We start from the raw sequence: 18,884 nt of genomic DNA, 5'->3' as shown, positions 1-18,884 counted from the left end.
ATACTTAGGCTAGTTTTTTTTTCTTCTTCTTTTTTTAAGTAGGTTGCATGCCCAGTGCACAGCCCGACGCTGCACGCCCAGTGCACAGCCCGACGCGGGGCTCAAACCCACAACCCCGAGAGATCAAGACCTAAGCTGAGATCAAGAGTCGGTCGTCTGACTGAGCCATCCACTCGCCCCTGTAAACTACTTTTTAAAAAAATACATACATATCTATATATTCATCTGTTTGCATTTTTTAAATGGCCACAGTTTTAATCTTTTTAATTCAAAAACAGTGAAAAACTGCAAACCTAGGGAAAAGAATCACATGCTGAACCCCTCTATACCCGTCACATTTAACAGTTGTTTGCATTTTGCTTTTTTTTTTTTTTTTTTATTTTATTTATTTGAGAGAGAGAGACAGTGAGAGAGAGAATGAGCGAGGAGAAGGTCAGAGAGCGAAGCAGACTCCCCATGGAGCTGGGAGCCTGATGTGGGACTCGATCCCGGGACTCCAGGATCACGCCCTGAGCCGGAGGCAGTCGTCCAACCAACTGCGCCACCCAGGCGTCCCCATTTTGCTATTTTTAATCTCATCTCCTGGTGTTTTGCCAAAGCATCTTAAAGGAAGTTACGACCTCATGACATTTCCAGCCTCCAGACTTCCTAATGCCTCCCGGGAACAAAACAAGGATGTTCCCCCATGTGACCGTAACCCCATTATCACACCTAACCACAACGTCGTCTTTAAAAAAGTAACGATAGGGGCGCCTGGGTGGCCCAGTTGGTTAAGCCACTGCTTTCAGATCCTGGAGTCCCGCATCAGGCCCCCGGCTGTGCTGGGAGTCAGCTTCTCCCTCTGACCTTCTCCCCTCTCATGTTCTCTCTCATGCTCTCTCTTTCTCAACTGAATAAATAAAATCTTTTTAAAAAACTAAAATTAGGGGCGCCTGGGTGGCTCAGTGGGTTAAGCCGCTGCCTTCGGCTCAGGTCGTGATCTCAGGGTCCTGAGATCGAGTCCCGCATCGGGCTCTCTGCTCAGCAGGGAGCCTGCTTCCCTCTCTCTCTGCCTGCCTCCCCGTCTACTTGTGATTTCTCTCTGTCAAATAAATAAATAAAATCTTTTTAAAAAAAAAACTAAAATTAAAATTAAAAAAATAACGATAACTATATTCATCTTCTAGATCTTCCTGTAAAGAGTGAATGCACATCAAAAGGAAGGAAGAGCACACACAGGGAGAAGATCCTGGCTTCCTCTAGGTCCTGAGCCAGCCCTCTGTGCCTGTGCTCACTTGGAAAGCTTTCCAGACAGAGCCCGGTTGGGCAGGTTGGGCACTGAGCCAGTGCATAATAAATCAAATACAAGCCCCATGAAGGCAGGGCCTTGCTCGAAGGCTAGATCCTTACACTTAGAAGGCTGCCCCGCACTCAGGAGACGGTTCGTGCCTGGGTGAGTCTTCTCATGAGGATAAACTCTGGCATACTAACGCGCTTTACTATTTTTTCCTCGTCTCCAAGTCGGCTCGCGTCAAGCTGCCTCATTCTCTTTAACAGCTGCAAAACCCGCTTGTGAATGACTGAACCATAATTTATATAACAAGCCTCCTTGTTATATAGACACGTGTGTGTCTTTCCCACATTTTCTATTCTTAACCACGCCGGGACGAACGTCCTCGTCCGTGCGTAAGCACATTTTGACACGGCTGTTTCTTTTTTGTTTACTTGGTGAACAAGTCACTTGAAAATCCAGAAGGCACAAGGGCCTGAAAGGTGTCCCAGCCCTGCCCTTGGTCCTCCCTGCTGCCTCCTCCAGGTAGCAGCCGTGACCTGCTTCTTGAATATTCACCCCTCCAGAGGTATTTTGCACTCATTCCAGTACATTCCATAGGGCTGTTTCCTGGTTTCTCCATTCGAAACTATTTCTATGACGTCTGTGCTACGAGGGAGACAGGTGTCGACCCTGACCCTCCACGCCACCACCTCTTTGTCCCTGCTCCTACGTTTGTTTGTTTGTTTGTTTAAGATTTCTTTTTAGGGGCGCCTGGGTGGCTCAGTGGGTTAAGCCTCTGCCTTTAGCTCTCTTCATAATCTCAGGGTCCTGGGATCGAGCCCCACATCGGGCTCTCTGCTCAGCGGAGAGCCTGCTTCCCCCTCTCTCTCTGTCTGCCTCTCTGCCTACTTGTGATCTCTGTCTGTCAAATAAATAAATAAAATCTTTTTTAAAAAGATTTTTTTATTTTTTGAAGTCATCTCTACACCCTACGTGGGGCTCGAACCCACAACCTCAGATCCAGGGTCGTGTGCTCCACTGACAGCCCCCGCCGGGTGCCCCTCTCCTACCTGTTCCTAGGCTGCTGCTTGTCACCTTAATCATGCCGATAACATCTCCAGACCCTGTTTGATCTGATCTCCCGCACAAGCGTTGCCCAGTCCTTCCCCTCCCTCACCCACCCCGCCTCCCACCCCTTAGATGTGTTCTCATTTTTATGGGGCTGAGCTTGATCACGACGCTCCCACTCAGCAGTTACGGGCTTCTTGAGGTCCATGGTAACTGGCCGAGCCACCTGTGGCCGGGGCACCTTCTGACAGGGTCACCGCGCCCGCTGTCCCAGTTGTAAAATATTTTCCCGTCTGATGCTGCACTTTTCTCTTGCAGAAATTCCCATCGGTTGGATTGGGTCTCGGGTCGCTGTCCTGCGGGGTTGGGTTTGCGGTTGCTGCTTCCTGCCCTTCTGCTGACTGTCGGACTTTAAGCATTTTTAATTTTCCCAGGATTCTCTCTTTGTCTCTGTTTTTGCAATTCTTTTCCCTCTCCCTCTCAACGTCCTCTTTTTGCTCTCTGGGTGTCGGCCCTTCCTCCATCACCTCCTCTGACGGCAGCCGTGTTTACCTTGGTTTGCTTTTTAAGCGCTTCTCCCAAACCTGAGTTCTCTCTGGGTTTATTTTTCCTTCTGGGGCCATGTTTTGTTACAGTTTCTGATCTTGGCCGCTCCCTCATTCTGTTGGAAGACTTTCCCCAAGGCCTCATGCACCCCTTCTCCGGGGACCACGCGTGGCTGATCTGACTGCCACAGGCAACTGGAATGCTCTGGACCCTCCAGTGCCTTCCACTCTGCCCCCCACCCCCACAGCAACACCCAACACCGGGCAAGCCTGTCTGATGACAGCGTCGCCTCTAGGGGGACCGCTCACCCACCGTGTCGGCCACATCCTCCCACCTAGTCTCTAACGGTGATATTTTGGCCAAACTCATTTTGTTTTATTTTCTGATGTGTTTAGAACCCCAGGAATAGAACAAGGCTGCTCGTTCTCAGATTCCTAGAGAGAATCTGACCGGGAAACCACTGAGAAGCTGGGGGCAGGGGCAGGTGCCACGCATGGACCTTGCGGGTACGGACGTGGGTTTTGCATCAAAGGATCTGTCTCCAGGCTCCTATCAGGCCTGGTGGGTCTTTGCACCGAGGCCAACCTGCTGTGACGCTCTGACCTTGGCAGGTGACGGTGGCTTTGTCCACAGGTGGGCAGCCGGGTCTGGGGAGGAAAGATTGCTTGCAGGCGTGAACTGCACGGGTGGGCGGCCCAGGATGACGGCTCCCGCGGCGACAGAAGGGCCTGCCACCAGACTAGGGGGCAGCAGGGGCGGAGTCTGAAGCGCTCGCAGACAGTGTGTGACATTGGGGGAGCTTCTACGGCAGGACAGCAGGCTCTGCGCAGATGGCCAGGCCCATGTGGCCCTGGACCAGCTGTCCCGGGCTTCAGCGTCTCACACTCCGAGCCAAGGAGGCGATGGTGGCGGGATGGACCTGAATCTGTTCATTCGACCCACGGGTTCGTGGGCCGCTGAGACTGCATTTAGGCCGAGGTTCTAGGCCACGCGGTTACGGCAGGCGGCATGCAGGTGTGACCTGTACCTTAAGGGTCCAGGCCGAACAATCTGCGGGGGGCTCCAGAGGGGAGGGTGGCTGTGTCTTGAGATGCGACAGCAACAGGCTGGTTTCCCGCCAGGCCCCAGGCGTCAGCAGCAACAACAGTGGCCACAGCTCAGGACTCGGCTGAAGGTCACTTTCCAGCGAGGATAAGCAGGGGACGAGGCAAGAGGTCTCCCTGAGAGGCAGCCCTCGTGGGCCTCAACCAGTCCACAGGGAGCCGGCGGTGTGCTGCGGCGGGGTGGGCTGACCGCGCCTCACCAAGACACGGAGCGGGAACCTGAACTTGGAAGGCCCCGGCTGGGGTTCCCATGTGCGCCAGGGGGCAGGCTCTGTACTAGATGCTGGGGTGGCTGCAGGGCATGGCCAACATCTCAATGCCACCGACGGGCAACGGAGGGTCTGCGGAGGTCAACCCTGTGTGTATTTCAACCAGTGACCGCCCACTGCGAAAGATACGCGCGCGCCCTCAGCCTTGCAGCCTCCCCCGATTCAGCCAAGGTCAGATCCTGTCTCAAATCGATCTGTTGTGGGAGGCTCTCCCCCTTGGAAGTTCCCAGGTGGCGGTTTGCATATCGGGGACGTTCCAGTGGAGCTAAAACCAGGGTTATCTCTGAGAATCCTTCCTTCTGCAGACGCCGCCAAATTTTTAATGCGGTCTTGGGGACCACAAGAACAGCTGGTCCCCAGGAATGTCATTTTATCTGGAAGCCGTGCATGCCTTAAGGCCCCTGATTTTTTTTTATTTCAAACGCTGCTCACGAGAGACGTGGTTCGGAGCCGTGACAGCCCCTGAAGCCCCACAGGAGGCCCATTTCCGCTGAGTGACTGCCAGGGCCGCGGCTGGAGGACACGGGGTCTCCCCTGATGCTGGAGGTCCCTTGGCAGAGACTGAGCAGAAACTGAGAGGGTTTGGGGACGTTAACTCAAAAAGGTTGGCTTCTCAATTTTTAACTCTCAAAAGAAGATGATTTCAGATTTTTATTTGGGCTCTAGTTCACGTGGGGACTTAATCTTTAAAATGCACTGTTCCCCCCTGCTCAGGGTTCTGCTCAATCCCTGCCTACCTATGTCAGAATCCGGCCAGGGGAAAGGTCTCAGGTTCCCCAAGCAGGGGAGTCAAGGTTAAAACTCTTTATTCAGGACTTCAATTGACGCACCCGATGACGGAGCTCTGGGCCTCTTTCCAGCACCCTGACCCCTCGCTAGGTCCAGGCTCTCCCACCCGGGCTGGCTCTGACAGGAAAGTTTTCAAAATGCTCATTCCCAGGCTGTCCCAGAGACGGGTGCCTGCCGGTCTGGGCCACGGCCTCAGCTCCGTGTCCTCATGCGGCCGGCGAGGCAGGCTGGGCACTCGGCTCGGAAACTTCAGAGCGTTTCCGTGACGAAGGGGAAATATGGGGTCCTCGTCTGCTTCCTCTCGTCAGCGAGGGGCTCCCAAGAGACCTGACATGCGGTGCCCTACGGACGCCTGTCCAGTGCATGACATTGTTGGCAGCGGACTCTGCGGGCCTGGGTTTTCACACGTCAGGGGAACAGTTCCTAATTGTTCATTCCAGGATATGAATCATCGTGAGTGCAAGACCTTTCCAAATGAGCTGTCATCCCCGTGATTATTCACTCTTGCTAGAGAGAGGAGAAGACTGGCTGCTGTGAGAGCAGCCAGGAGGGGACATGCCGTGGGGACGGGGTAGGGGAGGGGGCGTGTGTGCAGGCTGAAGCCACAGGCCCAGCCTGCCTGGCCCTGCTCACAGGGAGTCAAAGAGGCCCTGCAGGCAGCTGCGCTTCCAATTGCGAGGATGTCCACGGCGGGAAGAGCGGGGCTGGGGGCCCAGAGCATGGGCTCCAGCCTGCTCTGCAGGTAACTGGGAAGTCACTTCCCCTCACCAAGCCTCGGGGTCCTCATTCCATTCCAGACTAAGACCCGCACGTGCTCCCTTGGCGGTTTCGGGGGAAACGCTCTGGGATGGCGTGACCAGCTTTGGCTCCATAAAAACATAAAACCTCATTATGGGTACAGTTAGTGTCAACAGCCTTTGAGGACATGCGAAGACCAGAAGCTTCGAGAGGACAAGCATCTCCGTCAGAAAGGGACACAGGGAAGTAAACAGAGCCAGGCAGGCAAGCGTCAGAGAGAAATCCAACCTCGACATACTCAGCTACACGAGACCGGACGGCGCACAGCAATGTGTATAACGTGGAAAAAATGACAAAAATGTGCTTGTACAGCAAACAGCCCTGGACGGCTGCACAGAAAGCCATCAGCGAGGCTGCTTTCCAGGAAGGGAAGCGCCAGTCACGAGCAAGGCCTCTCGCTGGCTTTTCCCTGTACCTTTGGAATTTCACACCATGTGGATAGTAAAGGCTATTGAATCAGGGGCAGGAACGTGGGAGGTGCTGTCCCCAAGTCCACTAGGAGGGCACCTGGATATGTCACTGGCTGGCAGAGAGTGGTTCCCTCTCCTCCCCGCCAGCCCCCAGGTCAGCATCTAAAGGGGCTCGTCGGGGCAGTGGCCCGTATGCCTTTGCAACCTGTGCCAGGGACACACCCTTCTGAGCCAGAGGCAGCCCACCTGCAGGGGCACAGGACCATAAGGGGGGAGCAAATGGCCGCCAGCATTCCAGAAATCAGGGACAGGGTCCACCTGGAAGAAACAGGCCTGAGGCTCACCTCCCGCAGCTTCTCCTGGGCCTCGGCCAGCGCTGCTTGCTTCTCCTGAAGCTGGGCCAGGGCAACGTTCATCCGAATCCTCTTGGGCTCCACCACGCGGTATAGGCGCCCGTACAGCTGTGGGAAGACAGCCCGGCTGTGGTGGCCGCCCACCCGCCGGCCTACCCACTTGCCCTCCCGCGCCCACGGGAGGCCTAGCCTGCACCCTGCGTGCACCCCGCTCACCTCCATGGCCCGCACCCACATGCACAGGGACTTGGCTGCAAGTGAGACTCGGCCGATGATGTCAGGCTGGAAGTCGGGCTGCGCGCAGTAGGCCCCGATCTTTTTCAGAACCTTGTCCGAGATATTGTCTTTATCAAAGTGGATCAGGGACTTGATGAAGTTCTGCTCCCCTGAGGGGTGAAGACAGGGGGACCTCAGCCGGAAGCCTTCTCCAGCTTCACCTCCATGGCTCGGGCACAGCCGTGTTCTTCCTGGCTTGGCTTACCTGGCCTCACCCCGAGGTCCCCTGCAGACCTTGCCTCCATCTCTGGAAGCTCCAAGCCCCCGGGACCCTCCCCAGTGGTCCTGGCCCCATCTGCCACCACGTCCCTTGGAGACTCGCAGCCTAAACTCCTCCTGCCCAACACACACACTTGCACACACGTGCACACACGTGTGCACAATCACATGCGCACACCCACACCATCACTTCTGTATGCCTCGCACTGACTTTCCAGGGCAGGGGTCCCCCACCTACGCTCGCAGGCTTTCTCCAACCAAGCCTCTGGTTTCACATTTTCTGTGAAAATGAATGAATGAAGAATGCCCAGAGGCATTCTTGCCCTTGGATTCTGAGATATACTCCTGTATTTTTATGACGATTTCCTTTTCTTTTTTTCAAATCAAGAGGAGTTGTTTTCTGTCACTTACGACCAGTAACTGCCAGTTACATGTCCTCCTCCACACTAGGCTCTACCCGCTCTTGAGGGTGGGAGGGACGCCTCGCTCGTCTGTCTCCCCGAGTGCCCGGCGCACAGCAGATGGGTAAGTGAGGTGGACAGGCGTCAGCCACCCCATGTGCTCTGGCTTACCTAGCTGCCTCTTGGCCTCTGCCCACGAGGGCTCATTGCCTCGAAGAATCATGACGGCCTGCATCACCATTTCCACTTGGGCGGGGGGCCGTCCATAAGACTTGATCTCTCCTATATCCTTCTTGTTCAGGGACTCCAGGGCCTGGGCAAAGGGACTCACTCAGAGAGCAGGGCCCAAGGGGACTCAGGGAGCAGGACAGGTCCCAGCTGAGGCCGGCCCGCCCCTTCTCGCTTCCCTGTGAGGGTCTGGAGCACAAAGCAGGCTGGTCCCATTCCCTTCCCTGGGGCTTCCCGCTCTGATACCCGCATGGCTTCCTCCAGGGCTGGCAAGGCCTCTTCTAGATCCTTCTGGGCATTGTCAGCCAGTGCCTGGCACTTGACTTCCTCCACTGCGATCTTCTCACTATTGGCTGTCACTGCCTAGGGACGGAGAGGACTCGTCTAGGCCTTGGGCAAAGGTGGGGGTAGTATTGGCCGGGAGGATGGAAGTCTGAGGAGCGGCCTGTGTGTCCCTTGACTTGGTCAGGGGGAGCAACCTGGAAGCCCCTGCCTGGGGGCGCTGGCGGCTGTGGGTGTGTGGGGCGGGGCCACGGCCCGTTGGGTGGGAGGGGCGTGGGGGCGGGGCCAGAGCCCGCTGGGTGGGAGGGGTGTGGGCGGGGCCACCGCCCGTTGAGTGGGAGGGGCGTAGGGCGGGGCCAGAGCGACGGGGCCGGAAGCACCTTCTGCTGCTCGTCTGCTTCTCGCTTCTGCTGCACGATGATGACCAGGTACTCCTCGCACTGCTTCTGGAACTCAGCCACCTTCTTCTTGGCGTCCTCCAACTCCAGGGACATCACTTCCACCTTCTCTCTGGTTTCGTCGATCTTGAACAGTCCAGTCCGCAGCTTGTTGGCCTGGTCCAGCAGCTCCTCCCGCTTCTCTCCCAGCAACCTGGGGCGCACGAAAGGAGACTGTGCCTGGGGAGGCTGGGCTCCCGGAAAGGGGAGCACCCTGCATGGGTCCCCGTCTCGCTTTCTGTTGCCGCTGCCGCCAGCACCGTGACGTTTTTACAGCCTCCGGCCTGAATCAGGGCTAACAGCTCCCCAGCTGTCTCCCCGCTTCCCGACTCTCATCCCTCCACCTTATTCCGTGCTGTGGTCCTCACACCCGCTCCCCACTCGCGCTCCCACTGCGCACCGAGCAGGGGCTGCCCTGAACCAGCACACACCAGCCTGTCCCCAGGGGGTGGCCACCCCTCCTCTCCACCCCATTTCGACAGGATTTCTGATAGTTAAAGAAAACCTGGAAATCTGGATTTTACTAAGCCTCTCGCATTAAAAGTTAGCAACTTACTCAAAAAGTTTTCAACACTGCACAGGCCCAACCCACCCCACCCCACTCCCAGCAAAAAAGTCTATGCAGGATCATTTTCTGAACTAAGTAAGAAAATATGCGTGAAGGGCTGAGCACAGCGACTGGCCACGGGTCACCCAGGTATCCAGGGAAGGCAAGAGCTTTCTTTGCTCACAGAGGGACTGCAGCGCCGGGAATAGTACACAGCACATAGTAGATGCTCAGAAAATACATTAAGTGGATGAGTAGGTACAGGTAATCATTCTTATGACAAATGGCTTTTTCCTTGCCTTGATCACAACACAGAATCCAGTCAATGAGGTGGGTTTGTGGGTTTTTTTTAACATTTGTTTTACGTCTTTCGAAGCAAATTAGTATTACGTTGCGCACGTAAAGAGGCACTCAATACAACTTAAAGGAATGTCTGATTCTCAAGATGTGCAAAGTCAAGGAGAGGCTGGAGAGGAGAGGACTAGTCCCTGCCTCATGGGCGTACACAGTACCATCACCGTTGTATTGCACTTGGAGAAAGAAACGGCATCGCAGAAAACAAAGACAGAGCAGAGAGGATGTAGAGAGGAGTCCCGGCCTGAAGGCTCTGCGATGTGAACCCCGGCTCTCTCTCACCACCCCTCAGTGGGGCAGAATGAGACCCCCACATCTCAGCCTCTCCCCCCGGGGTGCCTGCCTCCTTGGCTTCCTGGGCCGGCTCCGGGTATGTCCCACCCCATCATGTCACCGAGCTCCCCGGGCCTCCCCGCCCTCCACGCCTCTGCACACCTCTTGTACCCGGACACAAGCTCTAAGTAGTTGGTGGGGGTGACGTAGTTGTGTCTCCGCAGCTCGAGCAGCATCTTCTGGGAGTACCGTGCCACCGACCAGTGCATGGTGACGAAGATCTTGGCCACCTTCCTGTGGATCTGAGGCCCGTGGGAAAGGATGGAAAACGCGGAGTGGGGGTGGGTGGAGGAGGGGCGCAGGAGGGGGCCTGGGGCTGGGTGCCAGAGGTGGGGGGCACTCACATTCTCCTGCGTCCCCAGGTCCACCCCCACGAGGTACTTCTCGGCCACCTCCAGCAGGGCCTCTCGGGGCCACTCTGAGAACCAGTTGATGGTCGTGCAGTTCACTAAGGCTGGGTACTGGCGGATCCAGTTCCTGGGGAGGGGTTTCGAGAGGCAGTCAAGCCCCTTTATGGAGGCAGGTGGCCTCCACCCCTGGCCTCCACAAGGTCCGTCTGCTTTCCTGGAACCTAAGTGTCCCATTCCCTTGCTCCTGTGTGTCCCTGTCTTGATCCTGCTTCCTTCAGGGCCAGCTCAGTGTAGAACATAGGAACAGGTTCTTGTTCTAGCTTTGGATCTCAGGCAGATGCGCTAACCCTCCCCTCATCAGTTTCCTCATCCCTAAAATGGGAGTAATATGGGGATGCCCCGGGGGCTCAGTCGGTGGAGCATCCAGCCCTTGATTACGGCTCAGGTCACGATCTTGTGGTCGTGGGTTCGAGCCCCACCTCAGGGTTTGCACTCAGTGGGGAGTCTGCTTCGATTCTCTCCCTCTGTCTCTCCCCCCCTCGCTCTCTCTTGCTCTCTCTCTCTCTCAAAAGTGAATACATAAAACCTTTATCTTTTTTTTTATATATTTTATTTATTTATTTGACAGAGAGAAATCACAAGTAGATGGAGAGGCAAGCAGAGAGAGAGAGAGATAAGCAGGCTCCCTGCTGAGCAGAGACCCTGAGATCATGACCTGAGCCGAAGGCAGCGGCTTAACCCACTGAGCCACCCAGGTGCCCCATAAAACCTTTAAAAAATAAGATAAAATGGGACTAACAGGGACACAAACCCGAGCTGTCACTGGACTCGAGGTGACATGTGCAGTGTAGTGCCCAGTGCGCAGTAAACACACCACATACCACAGACCCGAGAGTGAATAGCTCGTGGAAAAACGAGGGGCCCGGTGGTTGTCAGGGGTTGAGGGGGCAGAGGAAGTGGGGAATTATCCAGTGGGCATAGAGTTTCAATTTTGCAAGATGAGGAAGTTCTTTCTAGAACTTCATCTGCTGCATCGTCTGCTGCACAACAATGTGAACATGCTTAACCACGTGAGCGGGACACTTGCAAAATGGTTACGACGGTAAATTTTGATGTTATTTTGTTTTTGTAGAATGACAACTAAATATTTAAAAATGAAATACAAAGCAACAACAGGACACTCTAGTCCTACCGAAAGGGAGGGGACGCCTCCTCTGTCAGCAGCAGCAATGCGGACAGAAGGCGAGGTCTAGGGAAAGGAGTGGCCCACGGAGGGGGAGTGGAGAGAGAGCCGGGCCGTTGAGGAGACTCGCTCCCAGGAGGCAGGGGGACCGGAGAAGGGTGGGGGCTGGGGGAGAGGCTGTCACAGGGGTCACCTGAAAGGGTCGCCCACAGGGCTGAGGCAGAGAATGATGTGCAGGTTGTCGCGCACGCGCTCAATGAGGTAGGCGAAGAGGCTGTCGGAGGACGGGGACACCTGCTCCGCCTTGGCCTGCTCCACGATGAGCGTCTGGATCTACACAGAAGCCATGTTGGCTGGGCTTGCGGGGCTGCGGTTGGAGGGCAGAGCCCCAGGGGGCGGGGCCCCTGTGGCACCGATCAGAGGGAGGGGTAGTCAGAGGGGCATAGCCACTGGTGGAGGACGGGGGAGGGGCTTGCACCTCTTCGAATTCATCAGCCTTGTAGAGATTGGGGACCTCCCCTGAGCTCAGGATATTGTTGATGTCCTCCAGGAAGGACTCGTCGGCGATCTGGGTGTCCACGAAAAGGAAGGATGTGGGCTTGAGCTCCACTCCCGTCTGGCGGTACAGGCGCTTGATATCTGGGCAGGAGGAGGGGAGGAGGCAGAGGGCACAGGCAGGTGTCAGACGCGCCATCCCGTCCCTTGTTCCCCTTCCTGTGTCCCCTGGCCTGCAACCCGCGCACCACGCCGCCTGCTGCCCACCGGGCCTGGCAGGCTCAGCACCCACCTCCACCTCCCCTACTCTTGCCTAAACAGGAAGGCAGGCACCTGACCTTTCACGCCAGCCCCCAGCCCACCCAGGGTTCCATCGGCAGCTGCACCTTCTCGGAACTCCTGCTTGCGATAATGCTTGGTGACCTCGATCTGGAAGGTGATGTACTCGCAGATGGAGGAGGCCAGGCGGGCCAGACTCTGGCGCCCGCTGCCCCCGATGCCCACCAAGAGCATGTTGCCCCGAGGCTGTCCGATGACGCGCACGATCCTCGCAACTGGGGAGGGGGACCCGGCAGTGAGGCCACGGAGCCATGGCAGGGGGCTGGGGGGGGACCCCGGGGCCCTAAGCTGGAGATAGGCCGCCTGAAACTGAAGGACCCAGATGGAGAAGTGTGGGGAGAGGCCGGGGCCTGGGGCATCTCCAGCAGCCACCCCTGGGGAAGACAAGCCCTCTGGGGCCCAAGAGGAAGGCTCCTTCCCAGACGTGCTCATGCTCGGGAACAGCCCACCGCTGGGGTGCTGGCGGGATGGGAGGGGGCTGCTCACTGTGCTCGATGGCCTCTCGGAAGAGCACCAGCTGCATGGGCACCACAGCGGGGGACAGATTGTACTCGCGAAGCGCTGCCTCCATGGCCGCTTTCAGGGCCGCCAGGTCCGTCAGGTCCTCGTACACCTTGGGCTCCCTCATGAAGTCCCCTGGGCCCGGGGAGCAGGGCTCAGCCCCCGGGGCCCAGCCCAGCCCTCCTCCCAGGCCCCCTCCCACACCCGCAGCGGCCGCAGCACCCCCTCACCGAAGATGGGAGAGCGCTTGGTGGGGCACAGATTGTGAAACGTGAGGTCAAAGAAGGAGCCGAGCTTGTCGCTGATGATGCCCACGAAGGCCTCCATGTCTGCCGCGTCCACCAGCCGGTCTGAGAAGACTCTGTCGGGAGGGAAGGGTCTGAGCCTTAGGAGTGCAGGGCACAGGGCCCCGCGGCAGGGGCTGGGTGCCAGGCTCAGGAGGCCCGCGACTGGCGTCTGTCTGGGGCATCTGTCTAGCCTCGAGCGGGGCACAGGCATCTCACCTGAAACACTCGTGGATCCAGAGCCGCGTGATGCTGGACTTGGTGTCGTGGAAGTCCTTGTTGGCCCTGAGCATGCCCTGGAACACCTGCGGGAGGGGCGTTGGCCAGCGGGCAGGGAGGGACCCCGGGCTGCAGCGGGAAGCTGGGGAGGCTGGGCTGCGAGGGCCCCGCGGGATGGGACGGTAGCTCACCTTGGAGATGTCCCGGAGGTTGAACAGGTAGTGGATCTTGGCAGGCGTGGGCAGGAAGCGCTGCACCACCGTGTTGTACACATCCAAGGTGGCCTCAGTCACCACGTTGCCAATGGCCTTCACCTCCTCCTCGAAGTCCTGCAGCTTCTGGTTGATCATGGTGCCAAATATTCGGGTGATCTGCGACTCCTGGGGATAGGCCCTGACGCTCGCCTTTGCCAACTCCTGGCCCGCCTGCCTGACCCCAGGACCCCGGGGAGGCAGCTGGCTTTAGGGGGGCACCAAACCCACCCCCACAAAGTCGAGAGCAATAAGGTGTTCGTGCGATATTCAAAAATCAGCAGATATGCATGACGAATGCACACCGACAGCTCACACAGGGATGGTGGTGGCCAGGTCTGTTGCCTGCACCCCCGCCCCGGGCTGGGACACTGCTCGGCATGCGCCCATCGTGTGCATTTATGTAAAACTGGGGTGTTTGTGCGTCCTCTATTTTTGGCATTAGCTGCTTTAAGATTGCATTCAGCTGTGCTTTATCTTGATTACTGAGGCTCTGGGGGCACCTCTGTGCGCCCCGCTCAGCTCCCTGAATCTGGGCACTGCACTCAGCTCTCAGCTGCAGGATCCACCTTCCTTTTGTCTATGTGGGCCCCCTGAGCTCTCTGCCCACCCCCGCATGTCTCATTCCACAAGCCCCAGCTACACTTGCCTCCTGCTGCCCTTGAGGCTCAGAAGCTAGGACTCCCACCATAGCGGCCCCCGCCCTACGTGACAGCCCGGCATGCACCGCTGCTCAGGGGTTCCCCCAGCCCTCCTCGATGTGCCCGCTCAGTTCTCTGGGACGTGGTCGGTTTTGCCCCTTACAGCACCCTGCCCCGCACCCCGCCCTCTCCCCACCCCACCCCGCCCCCGCCGCCGCCAGCCCCATTGTGCCCTCACTGTGGGGAAAGTCATGTTGATGATGTTGAAGCGACCCTGGAGCCTGGGGGAGATGGCGGTCCGTCCGCCCCCGGGGGGGCCCATGGCGGCCATCAGGAACATGTCCTGGGGAGCAGAGACAGGGTGGGCTGGGACAGGTGAGAGAGGGATGAGACAGGGCACAGGACTGGAGTGGAGGGACCGAGGATGGGGAGAGGGCCCCGGACAGAATGAGAAGAACAAATGGGAAATAAAGGTGCAGGAAAGGTAGAACAGGAGGAAGGGATCGGGGCCATTTCCTGGAGAATCAGCAAAGGGACGTGTTTGTTTTTGTTTCATCATGATCCATGTACCAAAACCAGAAAATAGAGGTCAGTGCAAGAACGTTTTCTCGACTCTTCTTTTCCTTCTGCGTGTGTGTGTGCACATGTGTGTGTGTGTATGTGCGTGTGCACACCTGTTCTCTTTCCCAGAACAGAAGAACACACTGTTAATCGAGTTTCTGGGGGCCGGATGGACGGGCAACCCCGCAACGAGGATGGGAGGGCTGCCGTCCATCCATTTGGGAGAAAGAAACCACCAAGACGCTCAGAATCCCGTGGGCGCAGAGCCCGCCTGGAGGGAGATGCTGGGGGGACGCAGGGAGGTGGGACGGGCGTCAGGGACCCTGGGCACACGGGCCACTCTGGGAAGCGGCAGGCCTGGCACGTGAGTTGCAGACAGAGCGCAGGGGGGCGCACGGGCCAGAGGTACGACGATGCCGGCGCGGGCTGTGTGGGTGCAGAGGAGGACAGGACGCCGGGGTTCTTTCCCGGGGTCCCCGGGGAGTAGGAGCTGAACCACCAGGGCAGGGAGCGGCTTCTCGGGAGGCTTACTCGGATGTACTTGATGGTCTGCTTGGTGCGGTCATACCAGAAACCGTAGTCGATCCAAAGGCGGATCAGCTCCAGCGGGGGCTGGGACCCGAACATGTCTTTCGCGGGCATGTTCAGGTCGTCCATAAAGGTGATCATGCTCTTGCCCCCAAACGGGACATAAACGCCCTTGGTTCGCTTCTCCACCCGGCTCTCGATGATGCTCTGCACGTTGTTAGACGTGGTCTGGTGAAAGGACACAGCATGAATGCAGGGCCTCACTGGGAGAGACCCGGGGCCAGAGGGGCAGAGCCCCGGGCCCCGCGGCGCACCTGTGCGGACATGTTGACGATCAGCACCGACCACTGGCTGGAGGGCAGGGATTGCAGGACACTCTGGGCGATGGACGTCTTCCCGGTCCCCACGGGACCCACCAGCAGGACAGGGTTCTGCCTGGCCACCAGGGCGCTCACTAGGTAGTTGTAGCGAACGGTGTCGACCGTGGGCACCATGATCTTATAGAAGGGGGAGCTGGGGAGCAAAGGGAGCCTTGGCCAAGGGCCCGGGCTGCTCCTTCTCGACCCGGCTTCCCCCTGCCTCCCTCACACATCCCCCTGAGGGGCCTGGAGATGGGGCGTCCTGCCTCCTCCTTAGGGACCCTGTCCCAGGCCATCCAGATCCCACTCCCTCCATTCCAGAGGCGCCGCCGTCTGCAACCCCCCGCCCCAAGGCTCACCTGCCTCTGGCCCTGTCCCAGCAAGTCCTGCCCCAGGCCCTGCTCTCACTTAGGAGGGTAGCGCCAGCTCTTCGGGAGCTTGTCCTCAAATGACGTCCAGTTCCGCATCTTGGGGTCCACGAAGTACTCGTACACCGTGTCCTAAGGAGGGAAGGCGTGTGAGGCAGCCAAAGCCGGGTGCTCCCCACCCGGGTGCAAGCACTCACAGGCCCCCGGGGGAAGGACGGCTGAGTTGGCCGGTCCAAGGGTCCCCACCTTATTGGGAAAGGAGCCCTCAATCTCCCGGACATAGCTGTCAATTCTCTTGCGTCCCTCCTCGTCCACGGACGCGCACACGGACCAGATCATGCTGAACACAAAGGTCATCTCCACCATGGAGATGTAGTTTTCACTGTCCGCCGGGTTCACCTGGACGGACGACAAGGGAAGTAGCCTCGTCATACAGGAGATGGACGAGGCCGGGGGGCGATTCTGGCAGATGGCCACAAAGGCTTGGCGCTCGCCTCCCTCCCTGGCTCCGTTCGGGAAACCGTGTTGTTGTAGATGACCGTATATCTAAAACAGGGAGTTACATCCAAAACTTCGGCAGCTCGGCCGTTGTCCCGAGTCTCATCTCCGCTACATTATAAAGACACAGCATCGGGGCACCCGGCAAGCTCTGTCGGTGAAGCTTCCGACTCTTGATTTCAGCTCAGGTCATCAGAGTCCTGAGATCGAGCCCCGCGTCGGGCTCTGTGCTCAGCGGGGAGTCTCTCTCTCCCTCTCTCTCCGCACCTGCCTACTTGCACTCCCTCTCAATTAAGTAAACAAGTAAATAAATAAAATCTTAGAAAAGAAGAAGAGGAAGATGCCACAGAAGTGACGCAGCCACACCACATGGACCCTGAGCAAGGGCCAAGGGTGCTCACGGAGACCGGTCCAGGGGCACTCACGGTGACTTCTCTGTAAGCACAAAAAATCGGAGAAGATCCACATGTCCACCGATAGAGGGACGGAAAAATAATATGTCATGTTCCACAGTGGGATAGTATCCAAGGTTTAAAAAAAGCAGGGGCGCCTGGGTGGCTCAGTGGGTTAAGCCGCTGCCTTCGGCTCAGGTCATGATCTCAGGGTCCTGGGATCGAGTCCCACATCGGCTCTCTGCTCAGCAGGGGGACTGCTTCCCTTCCTCTCTCTCTGCCTGCCTCTCTGCCTACTTGTGATCTCTCTCTGTCAAATAAATAAATAAAATCTTTAAAAAAAAAAAGCAATGAAATTAATCTACACACAGAGACACAGAACTCAAAACCATACCACTGTTTAGTAAGCATATTGTGAATGTGGTACATAACAGGGTACCATTTTTTTAAGGTTTTTATTTACTCATAATAGAGAGAGACACACTGAGAGAGGGGACACAGGCCGGGGGAGTGGGAGAGAGAGAAGCAGGCTTCCCACTGAGCAGGGAGCCCGATGCGGGGCTCGATCCCAGGACCCCAGGATCATAACCTGAGCCGAAGGCAGATGATGATAGACTGAGCCCCCCAGGGGCCCCCAAAATATGGATTTTAAATACATTTTCTATGGCGACGTCTGGGCTTGCAGGCAAATATGTATTTAAAAGGTCTGTGATGGGGACGCCTGGTGGGGGTTCAGTTGGCAAAGCGTCTGCCTTCAGCTCAGGTCATGATCCTGGAGTCCTCAGACTTGAGTCCCACTTTGGGCTCCCTGCTCGGCAGGGAGCCTGCTTCTCCCTCTGCCCCTCACCCCACTCTTGTGCGCACGCGTGCTTTCTCTCTCTCTCTAATAAATAAATAGAATGTTTTTTTTAAAGGGGGAATTAGATTCAACTATTACTTGTATAATTAAACATGAAATTAAAAATTAATAATAAGGGGCGCCTGGGTGTCTCAGTGGGTTAAGCCGCTGCCTTTGGCTCAGGTCATCATCTCAGGGTCCAGGGATTGAGCCCCGCATCGGGCTGTCAGCTCAGCAGGGAGCCTGCTTCTTCCTCTCTCTCTGCCTGCCTTTCTGCCTGCTTGTAATCTCTCTCTGTCAAATAAATAAATAAAATCTTTAAAAAAACAATAATAAGATTTTACAGTGTACCAAGTTCACGGTAAGCAGCATGTGTATGTATTAAGCAAGCTGCACGCCCAACGTGGGGCCTGAACTCATGACGCGGAGATCAAGAGTCACACGCTCCACCGACTGATCCAGCCGGGCGCCCCCGGAAACAGCATGTCCAGGCTCTTGCTCTCAACTACCACCCCCTCACCTGAGGGCATGTGGCAGGTGCCTTCAGCGGGGTGTGTGCAGCACACGGGGCTGTCTCCGCGACAGTGGCCCACAGGCGGCTAACTCAGCAGCGCTCGCCCCATCTCTCACCTGCCCCACAAAACAGCCACAGGGAGGCTCCGAATTAAGATGCCGAGAACCACAGATAACACGGCACACAGGATGCCGTCCAGTCCAGGATATCGGACTTGGGGTCAGCACAATCCCCCATCACAAGGTGCAGGTGGGAAACAGTGCTGAGACTTGATTCTCTACCGTATTAAACGCAGAGGCGTTTAATAAACGCAGAGGATTCTTCCTAGAATCCTCCTGCCCACCCCTTCTATGCCACTGCTCTGACACAGGCTTTGCCCCCCGCCCGCCTCCTCAACCCCCGTGCACTGAGACTACAGGACTGTCTTCGTCCCACGCATCACTTTGCAAGTTCATTTGCAGAGTTTCCGTGTGCATTGGCTCCGCCAGGAGTGATACACGCTGTTAGAGACCGTCATCATCCTGTAACTGCCTGTGAACGGTTCAGTTATCTAGCAATGTCTTCAAACCTCTGCGAGGCAGAGGTTTAATCTCAACAGAAAAATATGCAGTTCTGGTCCTCACTCCGCAATTCTAAACTAAACATTTTTCTTAAGTACCAACCAATCTGCAAATTTCCTTTTTTCTTAAAGTTTTTTAAAGATTTTATTTATGGGACGCCTGGGTGGCTCAGTTGGTTAAGCAGCTGACTTCGGCTCAGGTCATGATCCCAGCGTCCTGGGATCGAGTCCCGCATCGGGCTCCTTGCTTGGCAGGGAGCCTGCTTCTCCCTCTGCCTCTGTCTGCCATTCTGTCTGCCTGTGCTTGCTCTCTCGCCCTCTCTCTCTCTGATAAATAAA

At 56.8% G+C, this 18,884-nt stretch overlaps 1 protein-coding gene across 1 annotated transcript in view; it reads right to left on the bottom strand.

The window, feature by feature from the left end:
• Window positions 1-18,884, bottom strand: part of DNAH2 (dynein axonemal heavy chain 2) — an 81,794-nt gene that overhangs the window by 14,739 nt on the left and 48,171 nt on the right. The window contains exons 45-63 of the mRNA XM_044249007.1: window positions 15,991-16,143; window positions 15,785-15,876; window positions 15,332-15,530; window positions 15,021-15,245; window positions 14,167-14,271; window positions 13,228-13,416; window positions 13,037-13,122; window positions 12,764-12,894; window positions 12,519-12,668; window positions 12,080-12,247; window positions 11,677-11,837; window positions 11,392-11,531; window positions 10,010-10,142; window positions 9,768-9,907; window positions 8,375-8,585; window positions 7,959-8,075; window positions 7,656-7,797; window positions 6,805-6,974; window positions 6,580-6,696 (exon numbers count right to left, since the gene is read on the bottom strand). Of these exons, the coding sequence (XP_044104942.1) occupies window positions 6,580-6,696; window positions 6,805-6,974; window positions 7,656-7,797; window positions 7,959-8,075; window positions 8,375-8,585; window positions 9,768-9,907; window positions 10,010-10,142; window positions 11,392-11,531; window positions 11,677-11,837; window positions 12,080-12,247; window positions 12,519-12,668; window positions 12,764-12,894; window positions 13,037-13,122; window positions 13,228-13,416; window positions 14,167-14,271; window positions 15,021-15,245; window positions 15,332-15,530; window positions 15,785-15,876; window positions 15,991-16,143 (2,829 nt within the window). The remainder of the gene's footprint in view (window positions 1-6,579; window positions 6,697-6,804; window positions 6,975-7,655; window positions 7,798-7,958; window positions 8,076-8,374; window positions 8,586-9,767; window positions 9,908-10,009; window positions 10,143-11,391; window positions 11,532-11,676; window positions 11,838-12,079; window positions 12,248-12,518; window positions 12,669-12,763; window positions 12,895-13,036; window positions 13,123-13,227; window positions 13,417-14,166; window positions 14,272-15,020; window positions 15,246-15,331; window positions 15,531-15,784; window positions 15,877-15,990; window positions 16,144-18,884) is intronic.

This window comes from Neovison vison, chromosome 5 (assembly GCF_020171115.1).
Source record: "Neovison vison isolate M4711 chromosome 5, ASM_NN_V1, whole genome shotgun sequence".
NCBI lineage: Eukaryota > Metazoa > Chordata > Mammalia > Carnivora > Mustelidae > Neogale > Neogale vison.
This window is presented reverse-complemented; position numbering and strand designations above follow the sequence as displayed.